Source organism: Phoenix dactylifera, chromosome 14 (genome assembly GCF_051530095.1).
Source record: "Phoenix dactylifera cultivar Ajwa chromosome 14, Ajwa_hap1_PhDact_Kaust_v1.1, whole genome shotgun sequence".
Classification (NCBI taxonomy): Eukaryota; Viridiplantae; Streptophyta; class Magnoliopsida; order Arecales; family Arecaceae; genus Phoenix; species Phoenix dactylifera.
This window is the reverse complement of record NC_143203.1, coordinates 24747584-24775449: the sequence shown is the minus strand read 5'-3', so window position 1 is coordinate 24775449 and position 27866 is coordinate 24747584. Positions and strand designations below refer to the sequence as shown.

Here is a 27866-nt window from a genome sequence, read left to right as displayed (position 1 = left end):
TTCTCTCTTTTTTTTTAAATCATAAAAAAAAGAAAATAAAAAGCTCGTAGAGAGTGCTTTTGCCTTTAACTATTATGGATATTGTACAAAAAATCTATTTAATTATCAATTTTGCAAGAAAAGGTCAAAATAATTTTAGAAAATGATGTATAGATTTATGGATAATTTCAAGATGGGCAACGGCCATAAATGAAAATATATTATCTAAGGACGAATTTGCAAACACACAGCTAGCAGCACGAATTTATCTAAGGATCCCAAAATAGGTATATTCTGCAAAGATAATTAGTCCCATCTTTCTTTGTAAAATCAATTATGAAGTGGTGTTTTATGCAAAATTCACTTAATTATTAGAAAATAAACAAAAAGCCAAACAAATAAAAGTTCAATTAATTGTTACCGAATTTTTTTGCTGTTCCCATTGAAAAACTCACTCGTCATGGTGCCTCCAACCCAAATATGGGGTAAATTAGGTATAGATTGAGAAATTTTGACACGAACCATGCGCATCCTAGCCTATGGCCACCCTAACCCAAAAATGGGGAAAACAACGTTGCATATATAAATATTTCATTTACTTAATTAATAATTGTAACAACCGAAGGTTAATACTGCATCAACAACATATTTTCTATTAAAAATATTATTAAGTAATAATAACTGCTGAAACTTGTTTAGAGATCCGAACTTGATTCAAACCCCGGAGGAGAAACCCAGATCCCAACCCAAACCTGCTTATCTTACCGACTTCAGATTTGAATCCTGCTTAATTTAATCGGAATCTGACCCATTCCTTTTGCCGGCCAGCACCATATTCTGGGAGGCAAGCATGGGACAACCATGGTTTTTGACCAGGAGGAGATGGGCACCGGCAAATCCAAAATTGAACAAAAGCTCATCCTGAATCAATACAGAATTAGTTTCCCACCTTTTAGTTGATCGTTGATACGCAGCGCGACTGCAATCTGTAGACCTACAGCTGTCTCACCGAATGATGAAGCTAATGCCTATATTGCTTCATCGCCGCCTTCAGCGACCTGCTTCAGTTCCCATCATATGATCTGCTTCAGTTTTATTATAGAAAAGCAATAACAATAGCCATTTCAACAAGCCTACCTCATCTCATCAGTTTGGGTCCGCTTTCTACGTCTGCCAAAGCACATCAAAATCCAGACCATCCAATAGATTGCCCAAACCCATGTTTTGAAGGCCAGCAGAATGAACCAAGGCCGAACTATTAACATTTAACAAGCTAACATATCCATCATCGCACGAGCACCAACATGAACATGAGCTATGAATATTATTGACAATGAAAATTATAGCAGGCCAGGTGGCAGGCATGCATACGATCTATCTGATCAAACAAGAAACCAAACAAACACAATCCTTCATCTTAACACAATCACTTCAATAACATCACGAATGGGGACCTTAATCCCATATTATATTCATTTGTCAGATAACATAACCACTCCCAGCGTAGGAGACCTTCATCCCATAGCATACTTCTGCGTCCAGCTGCGAGCTGTGGTCTCATACTTTGCTCTGTCAGTCTTGTACATATGAGCAATCTCTGGGACGAGAGGATCATCTGGGTTTGGATCCGTCAACAAAGAGCAGATAGATAGCAAGACCTGTCGCAACATTATATTGTTCATTATCAAGAATCTTGTTCCAGTCATATCATGTACAGAAAAGGAAGAAAGTGCGATACCAATATAAAATGTAAAAATACAGAGATGGCAACTTGATTCTGCGGACCTCAATACTAGATATAGGTTAAAGGATTGGGAAAAGGGTCCTCGTTGGAGTGATAATACCAACTGCTGACAAACTAAGCTCAATATCATCATACATACTCCTATATCTGATTAAAACAAACATGCTAATCGTAATAGGTCACTTTCTTATTTATAGCATTGGTTAACTTCTGCATCATTCTGCAATTATTTAAATGTAGAATACAACAGTTTGTGGCAAGCATGGTTGGGTTTGGCAAATTATCAAATAATTTTCGCTATAAGGTTCCACCTATATAGCCTATACATCATCTACATATCACTGAAACACTCTCGTCATTCATCTCTTGCATCAAGTGATTGTAAAATTCATAGCGAGTATAAAGAAAGTTGGGGGAATCAAAAACCAAAGTAAAATTAAAGCAAGACATGTACTCAGCATATTTATTCAGAACTGGTCATTTGTATAAACTTGCATGATAAAATTCGAATCTTCCTATTTATTTCCTTTTTTGTCTTCATGCTGTATCCACACCGATACAAACTTGCACGTAATACAGCAGCACCATAATTTCATAGTTCTGTTCTTGTTTTAATACTCATAATAAATCAAAGGCATAAACCCTGTTTGCTCGACACCAGATCAAAACAAGTGAATAATATTTGCATGACATACCTTTGAGATGGTCAGGGCAGGACTCCACTGCTCTTTAAGAATATCCAGACAGATGCTCCCGTTACTATTGATGTTCGGATGAAAGACCTTAGTCTTAAAAGCAACCTAAAACATGTAACTGCATCAGTGTATGAATATAGCGGACAAGTACAACAAATTAAAAAGGAAAAGGGTAGCTGATTCTTGACAAATCATTTGCACGATTTCAACTGTTAAATGCCATGCATACAGCATGTAAAAAAATGTGCCACCGCATAATTCACAACCATACCAACATGCATTGTTCTAACTTCTGGTGATTATTCTAACACAATATTCTATGTAATTGAATCCCCATTTTTTCATGACAAACTACCTATATACAGAAGAATGCCATCCTTCATGTCAGGCATGGACTGCATGCTGTGCATGTAGGCAAACAACTACTAGCCTGCAAACTTCATGCGAATACTAACCTTGCCCACTAAACCCTTACTGACAGTTATTAATCTTAATTTGATATCTAAGTAAATTCTGGATAACTAGAACTAAACTGGTCATCTAAAAAGAACTTTACTTGTAAGAAAATACATAATCATATTGATAATAAGAAATCAAGCCAAAAAGAAACAAAAGGAAAAAGCACATAACAACACCACCTAAGTCCTCAAAACAGATGCGACCACCATTGCATACGCTCCTAGAATAAATTTCCTCCTCTGGGGAAACACTAACAAAAAACAATTCAATATTCCTAAAGACCCCCAATATCTGAGTTCTGATCAAACTATTGCATTCTTCTATCTTTTCCTCTACAAAACTCCCACCAAACAGCGTGGGGCCACTTTCAAGTTTTCTTGCCTTCCAAATCAATAGAACCCAGAAATCATCATCCCTTGTAGATTGAAGATAAATGAAAAGGCTTCAGAGATAGCTTTCAGGTTTCAAAGATGTAACGGAGGCGATTTCCCACAAATTACGAGAAAAACTACACTACATTAGTCCTCTCAGAACAAGCTTCTTTCTACTTAGAGCTTAAAGAAATGACCATAACAAAAAAAAAGGACAGAATTTCAGAGGGGAATTGGGATTCGAGACCAACTTCAATTGCATTGTGGCCCCCAAAATAAATGGACTCTGTAGAACCATCTAGAATGGGAAAATCCTTTAACCTCAAAAACTAGAAACTCTGGTTGGCAACAACACCCCCCCACCCCCAACCCTAAAAGTGAGAAAAAATAAAAAGAAAGATACTGACAAATGACAATAAATGTCAAGAGTCCTCATTAAGGTACGACATACCAGCCCAAACTAGGCGGTACGAGGCATACCGTACCGTACCGATTAGGTACTGGTATCCGGTACGGGTGGTGTGCCAACACTTGGTACGCCAAAAAAATTCCATACCATACCATACCAACACTATGCTAGTGTGGCACCGGTATGGGGTCCGGTACCAAGACGGAGAACCTTGGTCCTCACAGCCTCTCACTTCTACTAAGTTTCTACCTTGTATGGACAATGAACATCCCAATTTGGGCCTTTGAAGTTAAAACAATAATGCATGCCACTGGTCCTTTGATTAAAGTAACTAATAAGGAAATGGAAATGAAATGGACTCTTCCAGTACTCCACATGCATCAAGTCTAGAAAAAGTTCTATCACCTCTTCACTCTCCATGCACCATAATTGAACTGACAAAAACCCCATCCATATCAAGACACATTTTAAATGCTCTGGTGGGTACAAATGAGATACTAACTATGTCGCAAACTATGTAAATTGATTTCTCCATTTCAAGGAGCTCAATATCACAGCTAACAGAGTGGTTGAAATTGAATTGTAGGTCGAGACATTATCCACCATTAGAGATAGGATAACCATCACCAAACACATGACTTTTTGTTTCAGATAAAGGGTAAATTGGGGAGGTGACAGTTCATATCTTGATGACATATTCCATAATTTAAAATACATAAGTTAATATACAATTAGATAAAGTTTCCAATTTTCAAAAACTTATGTTTTGCATCAAGCTGCCCTCATTAGCATTTTTATAGGTACCACATTGAAATATTAAAATGTTGAATTTTTGAAATGTTCCAACAAGATTCCATCACTTTTTTCCACGACACCCTTGACCCTTGATCTGGAAAAAAAAACTTGCATCAGATGATGCCTCTCTAATCTTTACCACTAGATACTAACCTACAATGGTGCTTGACATAACTGGATTCTAGGATATTAATCAAACATGACTAATAAATTGATTCCATTCATGGGGTGATCTCTCTCCTCCATCACCACTGGTAGATATCCTCAAACCCTGACCCTTGAATAGCTTCAATTCTTGATAGAACTTAACTATTAAAATAGTCTCCATTCTCTTATGTATCTCTTCATGACCCAAATTCCTATATGTTAGAATTTTAATTAATCAACACTTTCTTTATGCAACCACATCTCGACTTGTTGCGACCCCCATCTGCCATTCTCATCCTCACGAGTGTCTCCTTCAACTCAATTTCCATGTACATAATCATTAAATTAAACATATTGGTCTCATCTACTACTACCACTACTATATAGATAAGGCACCTTCTCCGGACCATTTTCCAATCCCACTTTCAACCCCCAATTTTAATTTATTTCCTAGTTTTAATTTATCTTAAACTACTACTTTTAATTTTTCAATAACTACTTTGTTGTCGGTTTGACTTATAGCTGTTAGCTCAGTTGATTGGTACCTTCCTATCCAAGTGAAAGTTCTCAGGAGCAAACCTGATTGGTGGTGAATAACCACAATTATCTCAAGATAGAAGAGAGAAAACATCCACTGTAGGTTTTTTATAAAGACCTCCTGATATTTCTTTCGCATTCCCATAGACAAGCAGTGAGGCATGCCCAATATAGTTTCAGTAGATTTTGAGCTTGCACTTGTTTGAAAATATAATAAAGGACATAAAGGGAAACTGTTGAAATAATAGTTGCTCATGGTTCTCAAGAAGATTTGTTTTAGGTTCATTTACCTGCATTAAGAACTCCAAGGTCTTGCTTTGACAAGGATTAGTTACAATTCCCAAATTTGTTATATGTTGAAGTTGGGAAGTCCTATTGTCATTGAGATAATGATCAAGAAAAGCTTTGGAGTCTTCTTTCAAAAGACTCCAACAGAGTAATAGATTTTGTAATATTCGAATAGAGTTATTCAATGAAATACTAAATCTTCCTTCAAAAGATCTCTCATCCTCCTCTTTCTTATTTTACCTAATAATGTGTCATATTTCCCTCCAATCTAAACCATGCAAAAACTATACAAATATCGTCATTAATTATTTCTATTTAGCATTTCACATGTGCTAGAAAAATGAAACTACCAATGGGATGTGGAAACCACAGTGGTGGAGTTCTTGAATGCAGGTTCAAACTCGGCATGGTACTTCACCCATCCCGGTTATGAAATTGATGAAGCAAAATTTTGCTGAAAGCAAAAGCTAGAAGGCAAAAACATGCAATCATATACTACTAAGATTAATAGTGCAATATATATAGTTAAATGCTACAATCTCCTAAATATATGAACACAATAGTGAACAAAAATTAAATTACCGAACTTCATCATACAACAATGACTCAAAAGGCCTTTCAAGATATTGGTGATGATAAACCTAGATATGAAGTAAACATCAAGCAAATACATATCTAATATGCATCATCATGTCAATAGAGAAAGTCATTTCAAAATGCATACTCTATGCCTATAATACCTAAAAGTAATTGCTAATCAACAAGGAAATTTACATATCAAAAGAAAGCACAACCGCTAATTAGTCGTGAAACTTAAAACAAAAGGCTGACCATCAAACCACCAGATTAAGGCACCTCAATATGAGATCCAAAAGCTATACAAAAATATTACCATACCTTTGGTGGCTTGAAAGGATAATCTGGCGGGAAATGAATATTTACTAAATAAACACCTCCAGCATATGGACTGTCAGGAGGGCCCATGATTGTTGCTTGCCAATGGAACATGTCCTCGGCTACAGGACCTGCAAAATATAAACATAAATTGCCAGCATTAGGGTAGCAGAAAAAACTCCTAATCATACCCACAAGGCCACAACCATATCTGATATACTTGGACCAACTACTCGGGGTCACAAGTTTATGCAGATGTGCAGATCTTCCCTGTTAAGGATTGCATATTGAGCCAGCATTAAAGATTCCCTTTTATAATTGAAGTTACCAAATCTACATACTTATAACTTAATAAATAACTCTTCCTTGAAGTGTATTTTATTGATATGGGACAATGACATGCTCTGATTATAAGTCAAAAACTTCACCAACACCACCATTGACAACCAATGACATATATACAAAGATTCACTTAGAGTGACTGCCACCAAATTAATAGCTACATTAACACTAATATAGTCCTACAATATAAGAATTCAAACCATCCCCTGCAGCCTTCAGTAGACTGAAATTTTCATCCAAATAATCAAATCTGAAAATAAAAATTGAAAAAAGCCAGTGCAAAATGATAATATTTAAGTTAACGAAGCCCCCTTCATCAATATTTTACAGACTCTTTTTTTGCAAGAGTCAAGGTGATTGTTCATCCCTCTGCTTTCCTGAAAAGACAACTTGTGCCCTTTTCGACCCAAAATAGAAGAGAAAAGGTGGGAGCAGTTCCTATAACAAATAATGAATTAATTATAACTTGACAAAGAGAGGGAAAAATTACATGACAAGGGGTTTAGACATGAACTGACTGAGAGAAAAAAGACCAAATCTGGCATTACAGTCTGATTGTACCTGCACTGCAGGAGGTAGGAGGATCCTTCTGCAAATCCTTGAGTTCCTTCAAGATACGCTTCGACGCCATGAGAAGCTTCTGCAATATAAAATTGAAAAAACAAAGTCTCAGATTCTTAAAGCCAAAGACCAATGCTGACAAGAATGACAGAACACACGAAAATGATGAAAATTAGGAATACAAAATAAAATTAGGCCAATTCTAAAGTATCAGAGTCCAATGGAGTATTTATTGAGTGAATCGGAACCCAGAGAAAACAAATTATTAAAAAAATATTGCGAACCATTAGAACTCTATACCACAATGGGTCAAATGAAATCTTAGCCCTATATTTGCACTAGATAAGTGTAAAAATGTTCTTACAATTTGGAAACTGATCCAGGGTCATCCAGTTCATAATATATCTACTACAACATCTACAAATTCACGATTTCTTTTTCTGTGAGAACATGACAAGAGGAAAGATGGCTAAAGAGAGAAAGAACCTAAGAAAAATGTTTTTGATTCTTCTCAACTGCTACCACATCAGCCTACCTGTAAATGATGTAAATGTCTGTACCTACTATTAAAGGACTGTCAACATGATGGAGAGTTGCTATGCAAACTCCAACCATGACTTAAAATCCAGCTATTGCTTTGCTAATCTACACATATCAAGAATTCAAATAAGTGGAAATCAAAACTACAATATAAAAATTTAGGACAAATATCCTCTTTGAACTTCATTTATCAACACAAGCAATGTAATCTATGCCAACTTTATGAACAGTTTCCACTTTAAAGATTTCATGAACAATTTGAGAGCTTGATCGGATTTCTTGCAACATAAGCTATATCAGACTGCAATGGTTATTGGCAACCTTTAAAATAACCAGAAATCAAGCATCATTACTGCTAACACTGCCATGAGAAAAATGAATATCTAGCTATAGGCATCACTAAGGTGTTACCAGTAAAGTTTCAATAGAAATATTGACAACGACCCACCTCTCCTAGTAATCTTCTTAGCCACCAGACTTGAGCATGGTTGCTGAGATACAAATATACTCAACTTCCTTCAACATTAGAAAGAACAACAACTTTTAATTTCTTCAAATAACATATGAAAGCACCATTTCCAAGGGAAAACATAGCCCCATCTACTATACCTTCCATCAATTGCATCGCCAGGCCTAGACTCATCAATTAAAGCATACAATAATCTGGTGTGTCTCTAAGTAACATAGTGCATAATCATTTTTTCATCTTTCAATAAATAAACACAACCTCAAAACAATGTCCAATCACATAACCATAACATTCCAAATACTTCCAAACAAAGTCTTCAACCATGCATAATCTGCTAGTTCATATACAACCTGAACGTTCAACCGAAATCAAGTTTCCCCAAGACTTGGCCAATTTCCTATTTCCTTCATTAATTTCAGAAAACTTGGTGGCAAGATAGTGCACCATGAAATTCTTGTCATTTATCCAATATTATGTATTTTGGACCTCATATTCAAACAAAGCATAAAGTTTCAGATTGGGTACATCTTGCTAAAAACTGACTGAAGCCCTTAGCCTCCATGGCAGCACCTAGCCTAGCACATCATGCCTATCAACAACATTGCCATGAAACAAGAGAACGCATGAGCTCATCATAACAGAAACAAGCATCCTTTTTTTATAAAAAATATAATGTAATCTAATATTCTATATCACAATCTAATAATCTAAATTTATATGGGTTTAATTACTTGGCTGCAGAACCTTGAAAACATGCTAACAAATATCTCAATCTAGGATGTTTGCAATATTCTACTCAAAATGATGAAGAAAGTGTGACTACGCATTGAGAGATGATATGCAATACTAATTTCAGTACAAATTTACCAAATTATACAAGATCTTACATAACACATCGATCAGAATTATCTCCGCTAGATGGCAACCCTCACCTCAAGAAAAAGGTCCAGGACTCAACTCAAGATGGTGGCACTCCCACAAAATTAGCACTGCAAACAAGATGAGCTGGCTAAGTGGTAGGTTGCTTATGCTCAACTTGTTATATAAGAGGGTTGATCGAACTTGAGCAGAGGTTGACAGGTCATGATCATGCTTGACTCATGTATTGTGTGAACTGATGTTGAACAAGCTTTTTATCGAGCTGAGCATATACCCTTATTCATTTTGCAAACCTAGGGGATTCAAACTCAACTCAGTTTATTGGCATAGCTTTAAAGAATGTTTGAGATCGGCTCATTTCAAACTTGAACTAAGTTCGAAGCCTATTACCAAGCCAAGCCTAAGCTGTCCATGAACAACTCAGTTTGTTTGCAGCCTTCCACCAAATTTCTCATCAGAAGGGTAAAAGGATCTTATATAGCATGATATACTCTAAAATGTTGTGTAAATAACTTTGTTTGGCTTTCTTTTTTTTTCTTGGTAGAACTCCAAACCTTGGAGCAAACTATCAAAGCAAAAACTACAAAGGCTTGATGTAAAACGAATTTTCAAAAATGGGTTTCCCTTATCATGAAATCACCAACGAAGAGCGAAAAAAATAGATAATAGCTTGTCTCTCAAATCAATCTAAGGAACATGTTCACAAGGATACTTGAGCAGACTTGCTTAATAGCATGTGTTCACACAAGCACATAATCAAGCAGCTTGCTTCAGGTCATAGGATGCTTTATTCAACAACTGTGCTCCATCTTCATAACCTTTCCACAAATCACCTTATAGTTGGTGTGCATGAGATCACTAATAGAATCTTTTAAGAACACGAATTTTGCATTAACTTAATCATTCTTTTGTTCGTTTAATTAAATAACAGACTCAATCTAGAACCTAGGAAAACAACATGTTCTTCTAGAACTGTCATGAACTTTGCTATGTGATGATCCAAAATCAATCTTCCCAGTAATTTGTCAGTTTATCTTGCCACTGCATTCAAACCTATTGGTAAGCACTCTATCTGTTCTTGTTTCAAATCTTTATACAGAAACGAATAGCAGAATATGACAAACAAAACTGATCAAAACTCCTTTAAAATTGATCACTTCCATATTTATTATTGAAAAAAAACAAAATTTGACTATTACTGAAGTTGTAACAAGTTATGAAGTAATTGTTGACCGACATGAAAAAATTGGATGATTTTTGTTTTGGCTCCAACCACCCTTCAACTTGAGATGAAATCTTTTTGTTGCTTTCCATTTATGTAATTAAAGTAACTCGTATCACCATGCTTAAGCAGAATCGTTTGACCAATTAAATTTTTAAATGACTACAGTAAAGATGCGAAGATGATGATTCATCATTACGTATGGTATAAAAATAATAAAACTATACGATTTATTCTTATAATTGACATGCATTTTTGTCATGGATATACTAGCATGCGTTCTCAATCGTATCTTAGATCACATGTGAAATTTCAATATGCAAGACAGAGCTTTCAATGCATGGTAATTTGGATTGTAAGTTGTGCATTTGTAGCCATAACCATCAAGCCTTGCAGCAGCTATCAGGAAGTTATAAATTATAACACAGAAGAAGATTACCAACACAATATACACGGATTGCAATTTTACTTGTTTATTTACAATTCTTCTATCATTCCCGAAATTGGCTGTTTAAAAGTAACTGTTTCCACCCGACCTCGCATACGTGTTATTTTTGTTACAACACACACCCCAGGATCATATTCTACTTTAATTTCTACCATGATAGTAACCCAAAACATAAAAGCACTCTTGTTATTCTTGTTTTTTAATAAGACTGTCTTTCTCCTATGCATATACTGGTAACTTTCATCAATAGTATGTGATGATGGATTTACTCTGAGAAATGACAGTGGAATTAACCTTTTTAATAGATATGTGTATTGATGTTTTGCTACTTCATCATCTGAAGGCGCTCCATTGTAATGGATCAAGCCACAATCATTTGCACACCAGATTTTTCCTCCAGTTTCATTGCCTAGTTTCATCACTCACCATAGTTTAAGATCTAAAGCTTGTTAAATGACAATAAGGGCCTTTTCTAATCAAGAACTAGTGCTCGCACAAAAGCTTCTTAAATTCATGCCATGGATATTACTAACCACATAATAGAACTATGTTCACGAATCCTTAATGCTCCATTACCAATCTTATTGTCATTTACTTGATTTGACACAACAATCACCAGGCCGAAGTTAGCAATCATATTAAAATTTTGAACTCTCATCTCAACCTTGGCTACTTCCAAGGTAAATCCTTTCCAAGTGCATGCCTCTTTCACTTTACCACCTTAACTCTTAGTATATCAACTCTCATACATCCATTGATTGAAAGATGAAGAGATGTTCAAATTTCTCAATTCTCTTCGGTGCACCTTCCATTCTCAGGAAACAGTACCCTAGTTGGTGACAGTCTCCAGGTAGTTCTCTACTATATCTTAAACGTATTTCTGTAAAGTACTTTCACCTAAAAAGTCAAATGTTGTTAATTGTTAAACAATGACTTGTGGAGAGTTGGATTCTTCCATCCAATTAATAAGTATGATTTACAAGTTTCTATGTTAGTACTTTGCCCTTGAACCACAGCAGCTCATATCTCCTAGATCTAACTCTTGGTTGTAGAAATCCATGATTTCTTTCACAGGAAAAGATCTAAAAAATGGAAAATGAGCAAAATAAGATTCTATTTAATCTAATTGATTTCAACAAAGGAAGATCAACCGTATATATGTTGCACTTAACAATTGCAAATGAGTTAGAAAGTACAAATATAGAATGGCCTCGATTTGACCCTAATTAGCATTCTGCTTGAAGTTTTAGACCAGATCTTTCTGACCCATTCACTTGGTAAGCTTAACTAGGTTTCTTCAGACTAGGACAGTGTCAGGTCCAAGTATAATGTCTAGGAGCATAGACCCAGATTTCTGAAAAAAAATTTGTCAACTCAAAGCAGTATTTTTCATGCTTGACGAGTCTAATTTATGGGATTCAGACCCTACCTCATCTGAAATTCAAGTCCTAGTTTGGACACCTATATCTAATCTTAAACTACAGTTATGGATAAAGTCCAAGCCCAATCAGCTAAAAGTTGTATCACGTGTAGATGATCTAATTACATCTACATAAAATTAAATGAAGATCTAAAAAAAACAACCCTCAAACCCAATTTTCCATCTTTCTTCTAAGCGATCTAGGTAACTACTATCAATTGTCATCAACATAGTATCTTAACCATATGTCTCATCCTAGTTAGATATCAAACCAACGTACAATGTTGAGCTATTAGGTAACATTTTTCTGAACAACTAAAAATCATTACTTTGTTTGAACACATGAAAAGTCTCCCCTTCCAAGAAGGCCATCAAGTAGAAGGACATCAGAAGAATAGACTAAATATGACAGATGCCTTTTCCTTTAACAATTTCCGAAATACACCATCAATTCAGAGCCTCTCAAGTTTTAATTGCAGGATGGAACACCAATGCATTCCTAGCCCATATGATGTTCTGCTTTTGAGACAGAGGTAATCACCACATAAAACTTCTTATCACTTGATGAACTCTCAATGCTCCCTTAATCATCAAGCCGAAACCTACATTACTATCCTATAGAGTGCATGTCAAAGTTCAGTTGGAAATTGGAGTTGAGGGAAAGGGTGATAACAATTGCAGTGAATCAGGTTCTAAAACACATCATATACCACACCAGCAAGATAACTCCTAACTTCAGCATTTCATTTACCATTACGCATCCTTCAGACACCTCAAATTTTCCCTTGCCCTTGTCACTGAACAGTTTATTGTTTTCAGAGCCAATTTTACGTAGCAAATCATGGAAATCCAAAACTACTTTACCATTCTCTTGCCGGGGGCTTGATAATGGAGCAATACGCAATTCTTTTATTAAGAAAATCCCCTTCTGGAATTTGGTGGCACAGAAGCTAGAAATCCAAGCGGGTGCTAATGAAATGGCCAAATCAAAGAAGGATTCTTGATGTTCTTGCGCTTAAAACAATCGAATCGTCCGAGACATACGATTTAAGCCTGTTCACAATCTAACCAACCTCAAGAACAATATTGAACCCATCAGATCCAAATTTAACCCCCCCCCCCCCCCCCCCCCCCCCCCCCCCGCGCCCCGCAATCACCATTATAAACCAAAAACTCAAAATTGAAACAGCCGATTTAAAAACTGTACAAATGCAATCAAGCCTCACGGAATGCAAACCCAAATTTCGCATCAAAAACGAAAAAGGAACAACACAAACAGCTAAACAATTGAGATCGGAGCAAACCGATCGAGAACGGGGAGGCTTCGGAGCCCGATCGAAGGAAAGAACGACGAAATCAAGCCCTGGGTACTCGAGAACGGATCGAAATCCATGGAAACGAGAGGGAAAGAAGACGAACCTGGGTCGAGACCAGCGGACGCGGTTAGGACGGGGGCGAGGGTTTCGCGCTGGGAGCTCCGGGTCTCGGAGGACGGAGAGGAGAATATATCACCGCAAAAGGGAGAAAAAAATGAGGGGGCCGGCCTTCGGAATCGGGTCAGATCCACCGCCCGCCGCCATCGCAGACACAGAGGGAGTGGTCCTATATAGAGCGAGGGAAAGGCCATAATGACGTTAATGCTCCTGACATTTAAGCGGAATGGCAAGGGATCGCTGCGTTATTGAGGTGTTTAGGCGTGGGTAGAGATGGTAGTTTGGGGAATGCCCATCACGGGTTCACCCCTTGTTCCATAGAAAGCACGTGGTTCCGTTGGTTTCTTCCTCCCTTCCTTTCTTTCTTCCTTCCTTTCTTTCTTTTTTTTCTTTTCTTTTTTATTTTTTTTCTAATTTGAGCTAGACTACTGACTCAAAGGTCCAAATCATAATCTATTGACTGCGGTGTAAGTCAAGCCTACCTTGGTTGAACCTGAATATGGTCAAGGTTGGCTGCAATCCATTTTGGAGCCTCAAATTTGAGATCAGCAAGTTCGATTGTCGGTTGCTTACTTGCCAAACACGTGCCCTTTTGATTAACATGACATCTTTAAATGAAGCCAAAATCAATTTGATCTTATACCTGACTCAAATCTAGCTTTGTTCAATCTTGGACATTGAAGAGGGATTTAGACTTGATTGTTCCTTTTTCTAATGGTAAATCTCTAGCCGAATCTAAGATTGACTATTGGATTAGGCATCTCTTAAGCAAGAGCTTGGTTTGATTATATTTAAAGTAAGCTTGATTCAAGTTTATGCAAAGTCAAATTGAAACTATTTGGATAATTTTGGTAACCCTTATTAATTTGTGGTTTTAGGAGTAATCCATGACCATTTTAGTGTGTCCATGTATTAGGCTTGAGCATAGATCGATGAATCCGAGTTGTATTTGATCTTATCTAGCTTACTTGCATAGTCTTGAAAAATATCTTTTTTTTCTAAAAAAAATACAATGGTGGTTAAAGGACACTTAATTGGTAAACTATATGGTGTGAAATGCTTGCATATATAAAAATGAGATGAAAATGGCATGAGTAACTATCGATAAACAATTAAAATAATATTTTTTGGCTAATTATGGTGGTCAATAAATTACTTAGTGGCTACTACGTGCCTGTCACCAAAATCATGTTCACCGACATAGTATAGTGGTTGTCTAAAGCACCATTACAGTGACCATGTGCCTTAAGATACAATTGCATTGTTTCAGCTATCATCCATGGAACCAATTGAATTCTAATTCAATAAAATTAGTACTTGGTTCATGTGATAGGTGGCTTCAATTGAAAGAAGCCCGGGGACTCCATTAAATTAGCATAACTTTAAATTGTGGAGGTTGATCTTTCTATTATTCTTTTCTCCCTCTCCTAGCTGGATTGGATCTCTGATAAAGGCATGATTTTACCCTTAAAAAAGTCCAGCTATGCCCTGTTGGACAACCAATCATTACAAAATTTTTTTAATTTAAATGAAGGAATGAATAATTTCTTCAGTCAAAATAAAAAGTCCAACTAATTAAGAATCGATTCTATTTTTCTTATATTTAAATAGTGAGATGGAACTGACAAATACATACATCATCTATCCATCTCACTATTTATTTTTAAATATAAAAAATATTTAAATATATTTATATTTAAATATAAATATATTTAAATAGTGAGTTGATGTCATTCTTCCCCTACTCTCCACCGTCACCCACGTACGGCAGCACCACCGACCACGCCACCACCAGCACTGGCCCGGACTTCTCCGTCAAACTCCACATCTACGATGTGACTCGCCTCCGTAGCCCTCGTAGTTCCCGGCGGCGAGCGCCGGAGACCTCCCACCATGCATGCCGTGCAGATCTCGGTATTGGAACTCGCCCTCCTCAGTCGCACCATCACCGCCCAGTGGAACACCAATGCATTTTTCTCATTCGGCGAACACCTCCTTCATCGCGATCACGCCCGTGCATGGCGATTTGAGCGTGGGGAGGGAGGGTGGGGAAGGACCAGAGATTAGATCCATTTGTTTCTCCGCCCGAGACGGGGGGAGAGGAGGGACGAGATCGGAGGAAGGACTCTATTTTCCGTTTCATCACGTTCACACCTATCTCAAAGCAGGAGTGGGGGAGATCTGATGGCGGAGCGCATGAAAGCACATCCGATGTTCATGTCCTGATTATAGAAATTTTCTTGAACAAGGGAGCAGAGGATCCCACGCTCGCTCTCCACCTCCTTCTGTTGCAACTAACGAAACATGGAGCTTGCGAACCAAAACCACCCCTCCAGCTTCCCAAATATAGCCGCGGGCATCGCGCGCAACGTGCTAATTATAAGAATATGAACGTTAGTCCCCCTCCTCCACCACCCATCTCCCTTGGCCGGCGGGACACTAATGGCGGAGTTCGACGCGGCCCACTCCCCGCGGCTCCTGAAGCCCCCCGGCTCCGCCTACACCGACGACGACGGCCCCCCGCCGGGGCCCCTCCCCAAGCCACCCGGCCACTCCGAGCGCCCCACCAACCCCCACCCCAACCCCCACCACCCTATCACCATCTTCCCCGAACCCATCAAACCCGCCGACAAGAAGAAGAAGACGCCAACTACGAAGGGCAGCCCCTCCGCCGCCGGCGATGACCGCCGCCACCGCTCCTGCTGCTGCCTATGCTGCATCTGGTCCCTCGTCGCCCTCTTCGTCATCCTCACCCTCGTCGCCCTCTCCTCCGCGCTCATCTACGCCTGGCTCCACCCGAAACTCCCCGAGTTCCGCGTCGAAAAGCTCGATGCCACCCGGCTCAACGTGTCGGAGAACGCGGGACACGCCGTGCTCGACGCCGGCTTTGACGTGGTGATCGCGGTGTGGAACCGGAACGACGCGGTGCGGCTGGAGCACGGGGTGATGAAGGTGGGTCTGTTCGCCGGCGACGATGTGAGGCTGGGCAAGTGGTCGTCTCCAGGGTTCCGACAGGAGGAGAATAACATGACCTTGGTGACGGTGAAGGCCACGGTGGCGGGGATGGCGGTGGACAGCGCGGCGGGGAATTCGTTGTATAGGAGGTACAAGAGCAAGACGCTGAAGGTGGACGTGGTGGTGGAGACGGAGGAGCGGGCGGTGGTGGGGAGCTGGTGCACCGCCTGGATGCCGGTCAAGGTGGTGTGCGCCAACGTCAAGCCGTCCGAGCACCAGAACGGGGCTGGATCCAGATGTGGCATCCGTTTCTTTGATTGGTGAGTTTCTTCGCTTCTCTCTTCATCAATCTCGTCTTCTTAATTTCCTTTTCTCTCTTTTTTTTCGTTTTGGATAGTCAATGAAAATAACAAAAAGAATTCTTTAAAAAATATACGTTTAATCATTATGTTTTTTTAATTACCATAACAAGGACTGTTTGGGAAAGTTATTATATTTTTAATTCGTGTAGTTTCTATTTGTTTGTTCTTATAGACAAATGAAAATTTTATAGAGCTTTTATTCAAAGTACTTCTGAAAATATTTTTCCTTTTTCATGAAACTCCATTTTTTTTTTCTTACTTCGTAGATTTCCTATATGTTTTTTCAACCGTTCTGAATGGTTTAAATAGGATGAGAACAGCACCGTCCAGACAAAATCAAACCTTTCCTCTAAAATTTTCCCTTTGACAAAATCCATGGATGTTGCATGGGGATGTCTCATCATAACACCAACCTAAGGGCCTTCTAGATTGTCTAATACCATGCCTAGAGAGGATGAATTGGTGAGAAAATGGAGACATGCTCACTTGAGAAGTCAAGACGATCGAGACTAATTGACCTCATAACAATTCCATTGTTTTAGGGATATAAAAGAGAAGCTTATCATCGACACCTTTGATCACCCCTATATTAAGAGCATCAAATTGTTAATTTGGCCAAAAAATGCAGCTAACTATTTTACATTTTACCCTAGTTTAATTGGAATCATATTTGGCAATTTGAGATCTAATTTACTATATAGTGAGTATATGATTAGAAGGATATCGTTTGTCTTTCTTTCTGATCACTCTAGAACTTTGCATTGCAGGATATCACTGAGCTGACGAGAGTTGTTTCTTCTGGTCCTCAAGGGGAAGAACAGAATGTTATGGCCCCTTGGACAGACTCAGATTACTCAGGGGCAACCAAGGGTTCAATTTGTAGGCTTCCTACAAGATGGAGCCATTCTTTGTTTTTTAATTGTGAGAAGGTATTGTATCATTAACATTGAGTACAATGAGGATAGGCCTTTGGGTTTCTAACCAGCAAGTCTGTGCTGTAAATTGTATGTTGTATGTTACATGGATTTCTTACTTGATAGTAAGAACACAAACTTTTTGTAACTGGTGATGAATCTAATTGGTCTTCTACTACATTAGTGGCCCATAACTCATTGATTTGTTTGGTAAGGGGGGAACCCACAAATTGTGCATAAAAGCCAATGTGTTCAAGTAAAACATGCTGATAAATGTCTAAAATTTTTATTGATTATACTTCTACTATGAAGGTTACATGAGTCATATGATACCTTGATGCTGATTAAGATCTTAGAAAATCCATCAGGTCTGATCATAAGATAAAAGACATTCTGGTAGTGTAATGCGTTAAATTTCCTCTAAATAATTAAATTTTGAAACAGCTCTTAAATCTTGCAGGGAAGCTCGTCGGAGAAGATTGGGATGTGATAATTTCACGTCAAAATATTTGTCATAGATCAATCCTTGAATTCGTAATGCAAGAGAAATTCAGTAAACAGGTTCCCAAAATGGCATTGCAAATTATCTTTAAAATTTTTTTAAAAAAATCATCAGTGCTGGAATATTGAAATCAGGTTAAAAGTTAAAACCCAACGATATGACCTGAACTCGATGCCCAACTATTGTTTCCGCTCTAATCTACCGTTACATGACAAAATGACACGAGCCAAACACGTTCAAGACGGGCAAATCACAGCTCCGCATAATTAAAGGGCACAGGTAAGGACGGCAAGTTATAGCTCAGTCTTTCGGAACCACATTGTCTGATCTTATCTAATCCAATATGATAGCTTGTACTTTCAGATCTTTTTTCTTTACTGTTTTACCAAAGTTTTACCTTGACATTTGACATAAGCATCGAAGGATCATCTGCTGGATTAACTCTGGCAACTTTTAATTATTTGTTTTGCACAGATCGGACTCCCACTTCGAGCAGACCAGCTGCACCATCAACTCGCCCAATTCCGCCAGGGCGGCAATATACCCAGGAAGTTGTCCAAGAAAAAAAGATCAATACAGGACTCATGATGTAACTAAAAAAACCAAAAAATCAAAAGACATGGTGAAAAAATCTCAACTTATGATACATGGAGAAAAATTTAATTCATTACAAACATGAGCTGGCCTACCACCTTCATCGCTCATTACTCAAGACGATGTCCCTATGGAAACACAATCTTGAATTGCTGGACCTTTTTGATGGTAAACAATCAGCACCACACAATTCAGTTCTGAGAAAAGAATGTCACCTTCAATATTTAACTGAAATATAAAAAACCAAGTTAACCCTCAACATGAAGAGGAAAAATGGAGTAAATAAAATTCAGCAATCAAATTTTCAAAAAAATGAATTCTTGTTACTGCAACAATCATCAAACTTGACACATAAATACATGCAAGGATCAGAATGCCCTTCGATGCAAGTATCCCCATGCATGCATGCTATCTGTCGCACAACAAATAGAACTCACTAACTGAATCAAATCACTTCCACAAACTAATTTCTAAACAACTAATCCTGTGCTTTCTTCACATCCTGTCATGGTGTTTGAACATTCAAGTCCTTGGGCTTCTCCTCCGAGGATGCCCGGTTCTCCGAGTCAGAGTGCCGAACCTCGTCAATCATCCTAATCACTTCCTCCATTCTAGGACGTTGATCTGGAGCTCTTGCAACACATGCCATCGCAATCTGAAGCATCTGGACCATCTCTTCCTCAATATTCCGATACCTCATCAGCTCCACATCAAAAACTTCTGCAGTCCACTCTTCTCGGACGACAGACTGGACCCATCTTGGTAGATCCACAACATCATCGCGTCCTGGAGATTGAAGTGGGGCTTTTCCAGTAAGCATCTCAAGGAGTAAGACGCCGAAGCTGTAGACATCGGATTTCTGAGTGTATTTTCGGGTCTCAATTACTTCAGGTGCACGGTAGCCCACCACAACTCGGGAGGGAGTTGCATGGGTGTTCATAAGTGGGGCAAGGCCGAAGTCAGATATGCAAGCTTCGAGGTCCTGGGTGAGGAGGACGTTAGAGGCCTTGATGTTGCCATGGGCGAACTTTCCACCTCCTTCAGTGTGTATATGTGCCATGCCACGTGCAGCTCCTAGTGAGATCTTTACTCGCGAGTCCCAGTCCAATGGAGTTCTTCCAGCACCCTTGTTTCCTGTAATTTATGCTTGAAGGGAGATCACTATGATGCAAATTGGATCATTACATTTCATCATAGGAAAGTTATAAGATTTATCTTTAATCTTCAACTTTCTTTGCAAATAACAAGGTAAATGTCTATCTTATTTATGGTTAAGTTATGATACAACAGAACAATTAATTAAATTGAGAAATCAAAAACAACAGGGAAGAATCTAAAAATAATCTCATATTCAAACAATTTAATTATACTGTAGGCTTTGAAGTAATTCAGGACAAATATGGACATATTTCATGGAGCAAAGCATGCAATATTGATTTCTTGTAACACAAGGTTTCTGATTCTCAAAAATGGCACTAGATATCTATTTGTCATTAATATAGCAACAAGTCCCATTTATTTGATCATGAAGAAAAATATAGGCATGTGAAGGGAACTGGGTAAATATCTTTCTAAAATCTAGCTTACTTTTTATGCACAAAACGTTTGACTCTTTCAGATCATATTCATGAAGTTTTATTTCAGTTGCAAAAAAGAATTCGCTGTTAAAATTGTGATCTAAGACAAAACACATCCAACTGACATAGCTCGCTAAATTACATCAACTCATTCATATATATAAAGATTGGATACTCGCCACATGCAATACATCTTTAAGGATCACACAGGTGTAATTCATAGAAACTAATGTTGAAGTGTGATGAATTGATCTTGCTTCATATTGAATCATGCTATGGCTAGCCTAGTGTAAGATGATGTTTGGGATCCGCAGAGACAATGATGAAAATTGCAGTGTAGATTGATACACCTACATTTTGCATACATTATTGTCTCCTCATGAACAGCGCAAATAATTCAACCAAATAAAACATGGTTCTGAGACACAACTAAACAAAGGAGCCAGAACAACTGGAACGAAACATTGTCTATATCTGCTCTTCTGAGTAGGAAGCTAAAGAGCATGAGCAATTGCAAGTTGCAAACTTAGGGGGTTCATGTGAAAGTATCCTCAACTGGGTAACGAGGACTCCATGGCGATATACCAAGTTGATCGTCCACTTTATGGTTTTTAAAGTATAATTTGAAAAATGCTATGGGATACTATGATTATATTTTAAGTCCACAAAACAAAACTACAACGTCGTTGTCAAAAAAACTGAAAGATAAATCTCCAATCCTGATCTGGGTCTTGGCTTATATTAATCCTGGTAAATTCCTTTAAAAGGAGTGTCATGGTCTACTGCATAAAATGTCCTCAAAGTGCACAAATACAGCAAGCTTTATCTCCAACCACAAGAGTAGGCATATGCAACACCTATCAGTGGGATAAACCAGCTAGTTCTCATTCCTCTTACAAAAAGTATGCAAAACCTGAAGCACAAGAGCTAGGCTGACCTCATTCAACACAAAACAGACATGACTTTGCAGCAAATATATCTACTAGTACCAGAGCTGCCACAACAAGGCTTAAATAGCGCACTCCAAGAAGGTTTGACCAAGGATCTGTCTTCAACAAATTTTGTCAACCAGACTTCTGTAAGTACTTCATCAAGCTTCAAGTCTAATTTACGTTTATTCTTTTAACTTAAAAAATTGTTTGTTATAACCTTATTCAGAAAAACTGATACAACATCCTAGTATGCATCTTTTTGCTACCTTTTAATCATTGCTCCAATGCCTTTATCTGGCACTGGACTTTGTCTGCTTCTCCTACAAAGAAATTTCATCACACAAATATTATGGAAAAAAAAGGTGGTTCACTTCAAAATGAGTTAGAGAGTTCACAAGTCCAACCATGGATAAAAACAAAAATGCTATCAAGGGATGCAATCAATACGCTTGTTATGGGTGCACTAATATTGCAGTTAGGTGCAGAGACGTATGACTCAAATCAAGGCCCTACCAATTGTAACATCAATGATTTCATCAACCTGATAAGGTCATCAAAGCCGTTTACTGTGATGTCTGGTGTGCAATATGTAACTTGATCTCGATATCATCTTTTTTATCAGCATTGCACAATGCACAATTATAATTAGCAAAGTTCTCTAGTGATCAAGTTCTCTAGCACATGTGGGAAAAAGTGGGATTTTATAAACCAATGAAGGTTTAGGTGGTTATACAAGAAACCAAAATAACATAAATTTAGGTTTTCAGTGGGTTGAACTTTAGAAACCAAGATTTTCAATGTGACCTGTGAAGATGGAACTTTATCATATGAATAACTCAATATCATTCAAGACTACATTGACTTTTACAGCTTTTGTTAAGTTACATCTATTGTCAGCAAATCATGTCTTGGCAAAACAGATAAGACGGTTAGTTAATTGTGGGACTATGACGAATATAAATAGTTTTATTTGAACTGAGTCAAACTAGAGAACCAACATAGAATATTGAGTAATATTACTACTCATCTGCAGATGACTATTCAATCTGATAAAATAAATTGTCATTATGATGTTCATATTTGGCATTCTGAGATCATTAGTGCTGCCAATAATGTTAACTAGATTCTTAAACATAGCTCAGATCTAAAAATTTTATATAGTTCGAGTGTTTGACCTATGTTCACCATCTTGGTTTGTCCAATGCTCTGAGCAACAAGCATTCAGGCATTTTAGATTGCACATATTAACCAACAGGCCACAGTATTGATTGCATTTCCTTGGTAAAGCAGTTCACAACTACTAGACAAAATATAAGTGACTATAGAGATGGGGAATTTAAATAGGCATACCATGCAAGAGGGTAGAGAAGCTGCCAGAAGGGACATAGTCATAAACAAGAAGCTTCTCATCCTTGGAATAGTAATAAGCACGAAGTGGCACCACATTTGGGTGCTGTCCTACTCTTCCTATTATTTCCATCTGCTGCTCAAACTCTCTCTTCCCAACCACCACCTCTTTCAACCTTTTCACCACTACTGTTGTACCATCTTCAAGAACAGCTTTATAGGTAGTCCCATAGCTCCCCTTCCCAAGAACTTCAGCAGAAGCTCTTAGTAGATCTTCTAGGTCAAAATTATATGAACAACCCTCAAAGAAAACCAACTTGTTCCTCTCAGCTTCTTGAACCCCACTGCTGTATTCCTCTTTAGGTTTTTCACTCCTTCCTCCAGCAGGACCCTTGCCCTTTGACGCTGCACTGCCTTCCCTATCTCTCCTCTTCAAAAAGAATACTATAAGTACAATTGCCAGCAGAAACAGCAGGGTTCCTCCACCAGCAGCAATTGCAACTATGATACCTGTACTTAATTTTTTCCAAAAGCTTTTTTTGGGCTTTGGGGGGAATGCTGGTGGGGGTGACATTGGTGAAGGTGAAGGAGCAAGTCCTCGGCATTGTGGTAGAGGGGGACCACATAGTAAACGGTTTCCTAGGAACGATTCAACTGGGAATTTGCGGAGAGAAATTGGTATCTCGCCACTAAGGTTGTTGTAGCTCAGATTCAAATGTCTTAGCTTGGGAAGTTGAAGGTCAGGGATGGGTCCAGAGAGAGAGTTATTCTCAAGATACAATGCAGTAAGTTGAGTAAGATTTTGAATTGTCAATGGAATTTTCCCCATAAAATAATTATAGGAGAGGTCAAGCAATATCAGGTTGGAAGTCAGTGAAGTAGGTATAATTCCAGATAAATTGTTGTGCTGAAGGAAGAGAGAGTGCAGAGAAGGAAGCGATGCAACATCTGGAGGAAGATATAGCATAAGGCGATTGAATCGGAGGCTCAAGACTTCAAGGGCATCAAGCTTTCCAAGTGTATTAGCTGGAATCGGCCCTAGGAGCCCAACCCCTGGTAGTCGGAGGTTAAGCACACGAGTTTGATTAGGCGTACATGTGACTCCAACCCAAGAAGAGCAGATTGGGGTCTTAGAACTCCAATTTAGTTTGCGGCCATGAGGGATTGCAGCCAGAAAGGCAAGAAGAGCTTGCTTATCAGAATTCAAGTCAGCAATTGTTAAAGAGGGAAGGCATAGCAGGAGAAAAAGAAAAGGAATTAGTGCAAAGAGAGAGAGGTGATCCATGGCTAATCTTGTAGAAGGGTGCAAAAGAACACAATTATTCAAATCACTGGTTCTTCCAATCCTGTTGCAATGAAAAAATAAAAAAGATAAGAAAAGTCTGAGCAGATAATATGGACATTAGAATCATAGAAAAATAACGGCATATTGTGCACCTTGGCAATATTGACATTAATTTTCAGTAATTGCTTTCTTTACCCAATATTAAAGAAGAACGGGAAGTAAACAATGAGATAAATTTGCCAAAGCAAAACAAAGTGAAAGGCCTTCCTAAATGTTATCCTGTTAAAAGAAAATCTATCATTATAACAAAAGAACAAATCAAAGTCTTAGAGTAGTAACCATCTTTCATTTAGAGAGAGAGAGAGAAAGAGAGAGAAACAAGGAGGAGGAGGAGGAGAAAATGGATGATTTCTATGTGTTCATCAACAGTTGCAGTCTTCTCAAAAATTCAAACTTTAGAAGCTTAAAAAAATGTGGTTCATGAAGACCTCGAAAGGATCCAATTGCTTGGCGGAGAGTAACAAGACAAGATGAAGCACTGGGATAATTGCTAGGTAGGGGACCATCTCAACTGCCAGATAGCTCAACTCTCTCTCATTGAACAGAACGAGGTTCTTCTTGTCTGTTTCTTTTCACACCTATGCTTTAGACTTCTTGTTACCCTAACTCACAAAGGGGCAGTTGGGTCATTATCAGAGCAAAAGAACATAAGTCTCTCCTAAAGAAAACTCCAGTCTTTCTCAATGAGCGAAGAGGGAAGAAAACCCATTTATTTCTGTAAACAAATCCAGAGAGCTTGAGAATGGTTTCAAGGATATTCATCAGCATCCGCATCCAAAAGGTAGAAAAGCAAAGGCCAAAAGCAAGGCTCCAAAAAAATACTTTGCACAAATTTAAAAAAATTCTGCCCACAGTACTCCAACCCAGCTACTACCATTCAGAAATACAGCAGCAAATAATGCATTGCTTACCTAAAAACAATCAGCGCCCCAAAAGACCATCAAAGAGCGAAAGCAGAGGCGGAATCATCTTTATTGCTTTAAAAAAAAGGAGGAGAAAAGCTAGGAGCTTTGGAGCAGGTGACGGACTTCAGCAAAGAAATGGGTGAGGTAACATGGGCCAGCCTGGCGCATGTTAGACTCACCCATTATAAAGACCGTGACACATAGAAACTACCGCACATACACAGAGAGAACTTTTTAAGAACTTAAAAAAATTTCAAAAATCCAGTGTCCCAAATCTTAATCTCACCTGATTCAAAGAGCAGAAACCGATCCCGTCAGCTCCATTCACCAATTTTTCAAGGATTTATCAATAGAGCAGTGAAAATCTTCAGAATTCTGAAAAAAAATTGCAATATTTCAACATAAAATTTAAGGAAGAGAAGCTACATTATAACAAAGTAGGCATTCATGGATATTAAACATTAGATTGGACAGTACCTGGGTACCATCCATGGTTTCCACCTGAAATGGCTCTCAAGAACTCGAAGAGGAATGCGAGCAAAACAGTAGAAGCCGAAACCCAAGAAGCCACCGTTCTAAGCCACAGCATGCAGGAGCTTAACAAACAATTGAAATTAGTAAGAACTCGCGACTAATTCTCCCATTGGAAGCGGCTTTGGCTCCCAAAGCTTAAAGATGCAACCTCTCACCAGAAAGAAAAAAAAATCAAGAAAAACGGAAATGTCTCAAACTTTTGCCCCAAAATCAGAAATAAGCGCCAGATCGGAGCAAGAAACCCATACTCCTAGAGGTATTTGCCGACAATCTTCCACGAACCTGGCCTTAAAAACTCCGAATCCTCCATTCCAACTGGAAACCAGACCTCCATGTCCCCAAACAAACAAAGCCTACGTAAAACTCATGGAATTCATCTAAAAAAGCGATCTCTTAGGCTTTTGATCCGCCATTGGAGCCGTAAACAGGAATTAGGCGAAACACGAAGAGATTTCTCCCAGGAACTCGAACAGTTCCTCCAAGGAACCCCCCTCCAAAGCTCCCACCCCTTCCACCAGCTCCCAAGATGGATCCTTTAAGCCACCGAGCCCGCCATGTGTGTGCGTGAGAGGGAGAGGGAGGGGGGGAGAGAGAGAGGGAGAGAGAGAGAGAGGCGCTCGGGGGGAGGCAGGCGAGTGAAGTGACTTGAAGAAGCTGGGAAGAGAAAGGCCCTTGATAGTTGCTAAAATTACCAATATACCCTCATTTAGTCGTAACGGATGTGGCAGGGTGGAGCGGTGAATATCACACCACCGATGTCCAGTAGTTACACGTGGCTATCGCAGTTGGGGAGCAATTATATCCTACACCAGGTGCACCACGTGGCGGTGCACCAAGCCAATCACAACCGTTCAGGGTGCACGTGGTGCATGAAAAAAAGATAATAAGAGGAATAGTTCATGGACCCAACTCTTTTGGCACCGACGGGTCACCCAGTCACTGACGCTGGGCCCCGCCCTGCACTCTTTCTAAAATAAAGGTGGAATAAAGTTTGGAATAAGTTTTGTTCCTATTAAAAAGAAAGTGAAGCTGCTCCCCACCAAAGAAAAAAGAAAGAAGATAAAGTAATGTTATTCTGATTAAACCCGTTTATCCCTAGAATAACTATTTTAAATGAGTACTAGAATATGTTTATTTCTATAAAGGCTCTCTTTTATCCTTGACTTTAGAGTTATTCCAGATTGAACTTTTGAAAAAAAAGGAAAAAAGAGCAACTATTTTTATTCCAGTTTCTTATTCCATGTTCGGTCTTGTGCAGTCATCCATGCAGCTTGATTGCGACAGAGGGAATACATACGCCCTTACGTACTGACATGGATATACTTTTTCTTTGACGAGAAAAAATACGGTAAAAATAGATAAGACATATATATAAAGGAAGAGTAATGAAGAATTCGGCAGCTTCATCATTGCTTAGAAAGGAGTAGCAACTTGCCACTGCTGTATTATTCCAATGTTGTTGGTACTCTGTCGGTCGGAGTGAAAGCATGAGTTTTCTGTACACAGTGGGAGTTTGAGCATAAAAAAGGATAAATTAACTACTGATGTCACCTATTTGGACAGATTTGTTTGGATCTAGCCGATTCTACGTTTTTACATTGGTAATAGCAACTAAAGTTTTAATCTAAGGTGAAAGTGGATCGGATATGGATAGATATTAGAGTATCCGACTAGTTAAAAAAATGAATATAAATATAGATAGATAACTATTCGATTTGTATCTGAATATCTGATTTCATTTATAATCTTATTTAATTTCATATGGCACCCATGAACTTTTTAAGAAAAATAAGTTATCATATTAACATGCTATTAATTTGATTTATTATCTACTTAGTAATATTTTTTGATGATTATAGTCATAAATTTAATTATCTGATTTATATTTATATTTATATACAAATTTTCGGTATTCGGTTTATATTCGTATCTGTTTAAAACAAATATGAACATTATTTTTTATATCCGACTAACATCTATATCCGTATCCATATTTGTCAAACAAAATAAATATGAATATGAATATATTAGTATCGATCTATATCCGATCTGATTTTAGCCCTAATGTATATCCAACCTACTATGTTTAATTAAATTAAACCTTAAAACAAATGATATGATAACGAGGGAGGAGAATCTAAACGTTCTCAGTCTTGGCATCTGAAGGTCCTAATTCATGACAGCAACAAGGTGGTAATTGAGAGACAAACTAGTGAAGAGCAAAAAATTGAACGTAAAAAAAAAAAAAAGACAAGTGTTAGAAGGGA

General features: G+C 38.2%; 3 protein-coding genes across 7 annotated transcripts; 1 reads left to right on the top strand and 2 right to left on the bottom strand.

The window, feature by feature from the left end:
- Window positions 1–1284: 1284 nt before the first annotated feature.
- LOC103705971 (ubiquitin-conjugating enzyme E2-17 kDa-like) lies at window positions 1285–13780 on the bottom strand. 2 transcript variants are annotated; one of them, XM_017842503.5, is made up of 6 exons: window positions 13619–13778; window positions 8210–8277; window positions 7222–7300; window positions 6322–6449; window positions 2419–2523; window positions 1285–1637 (listed from the first exon to the last, which is right to left on the bottom strand). In XM_017842503.5, exons 3-6 carry the CDS (start codon window positions 7289–7291, stop codon window positions 1494–1496), a joined length of 447 nt encoding a protein of 148 aa, XP_017697992.1. In that variant the 5' UTR covers window positions 7292–7300; window positions 8210–8277; window positions 13619–13778; the 3' UTR covers window positions 1285–1493. The 2 variants fall into 2 exon arrangements, with proteins under 2 accessions (XP_017697992.1, XP_008788114.1); XM_008789892.6 differs by lacking the exon at window positions 8210–8277 and having other exon boundaries at window positions 13619–13780.
- Window positions 13781–15947: 2167 nt separating this feature from the next.
- On the top strand, window positions 15948–17876 carry LOC103705969 (uncharacterized). The gene is made up of 2 exons (XM_008789891.6): window positions 15948–16907; window positions 17717–17876. The coding sequence occupies exons 1-2, from the start codon at window positions 16075–16077 to the stop codon at window positions 17730–17732; spliced, it is 849 nt and encodes a 282-aa protein (XP_008788113.3). The 5' UTR covers window positions 15948–16074; the 3' UTR covers window positions 17733–17876.
- A 1362-nt stretch (window positions 17877–19238) lies between these two features.
- On the bottom strand, window positions 19239–26271 carry LOC103705968 (putative inactive receptor kinase At5g58300). 4 transcript variants are annotated; one of them, XM_017842504.5, is made up of 5 exons: window positions 25848–26218; window positions 25543–25661; window positions 25352–25440; window positions 22819–24161; window positions 19239–20093 (listed from the first exon to the last, which is right to left on the bottom strand). In XM_017842504.5, the coding sequence occupies exons 4-5, from the start codon at window positions 24098–24100 to the stop codon at window positions 19465–19467; spliced, it is 1911 nt and encodes a 636-aa protein (XP_017697993.3). In that variant the 5' UTR covers window positions 24101–24161; window positions 25352–25440; window positions 25543–25661; window positions 25848–26218; the 3' UTR covers window positions 19239–19464. The 4 variants fall into 4 exon arrangements, with proteins under 4 accessions (XP_017697993.3, XP_038988305.2, XP_008788112.3 ...); XM_039132377.3 differs by having other exon boundaries at window positions 25882–26218; XM_008789890.6 differs by having other exon boundaries at window positions 25543–26271.
- Window positions 26272–27866: the final 1595 nt, after the last annotated feature.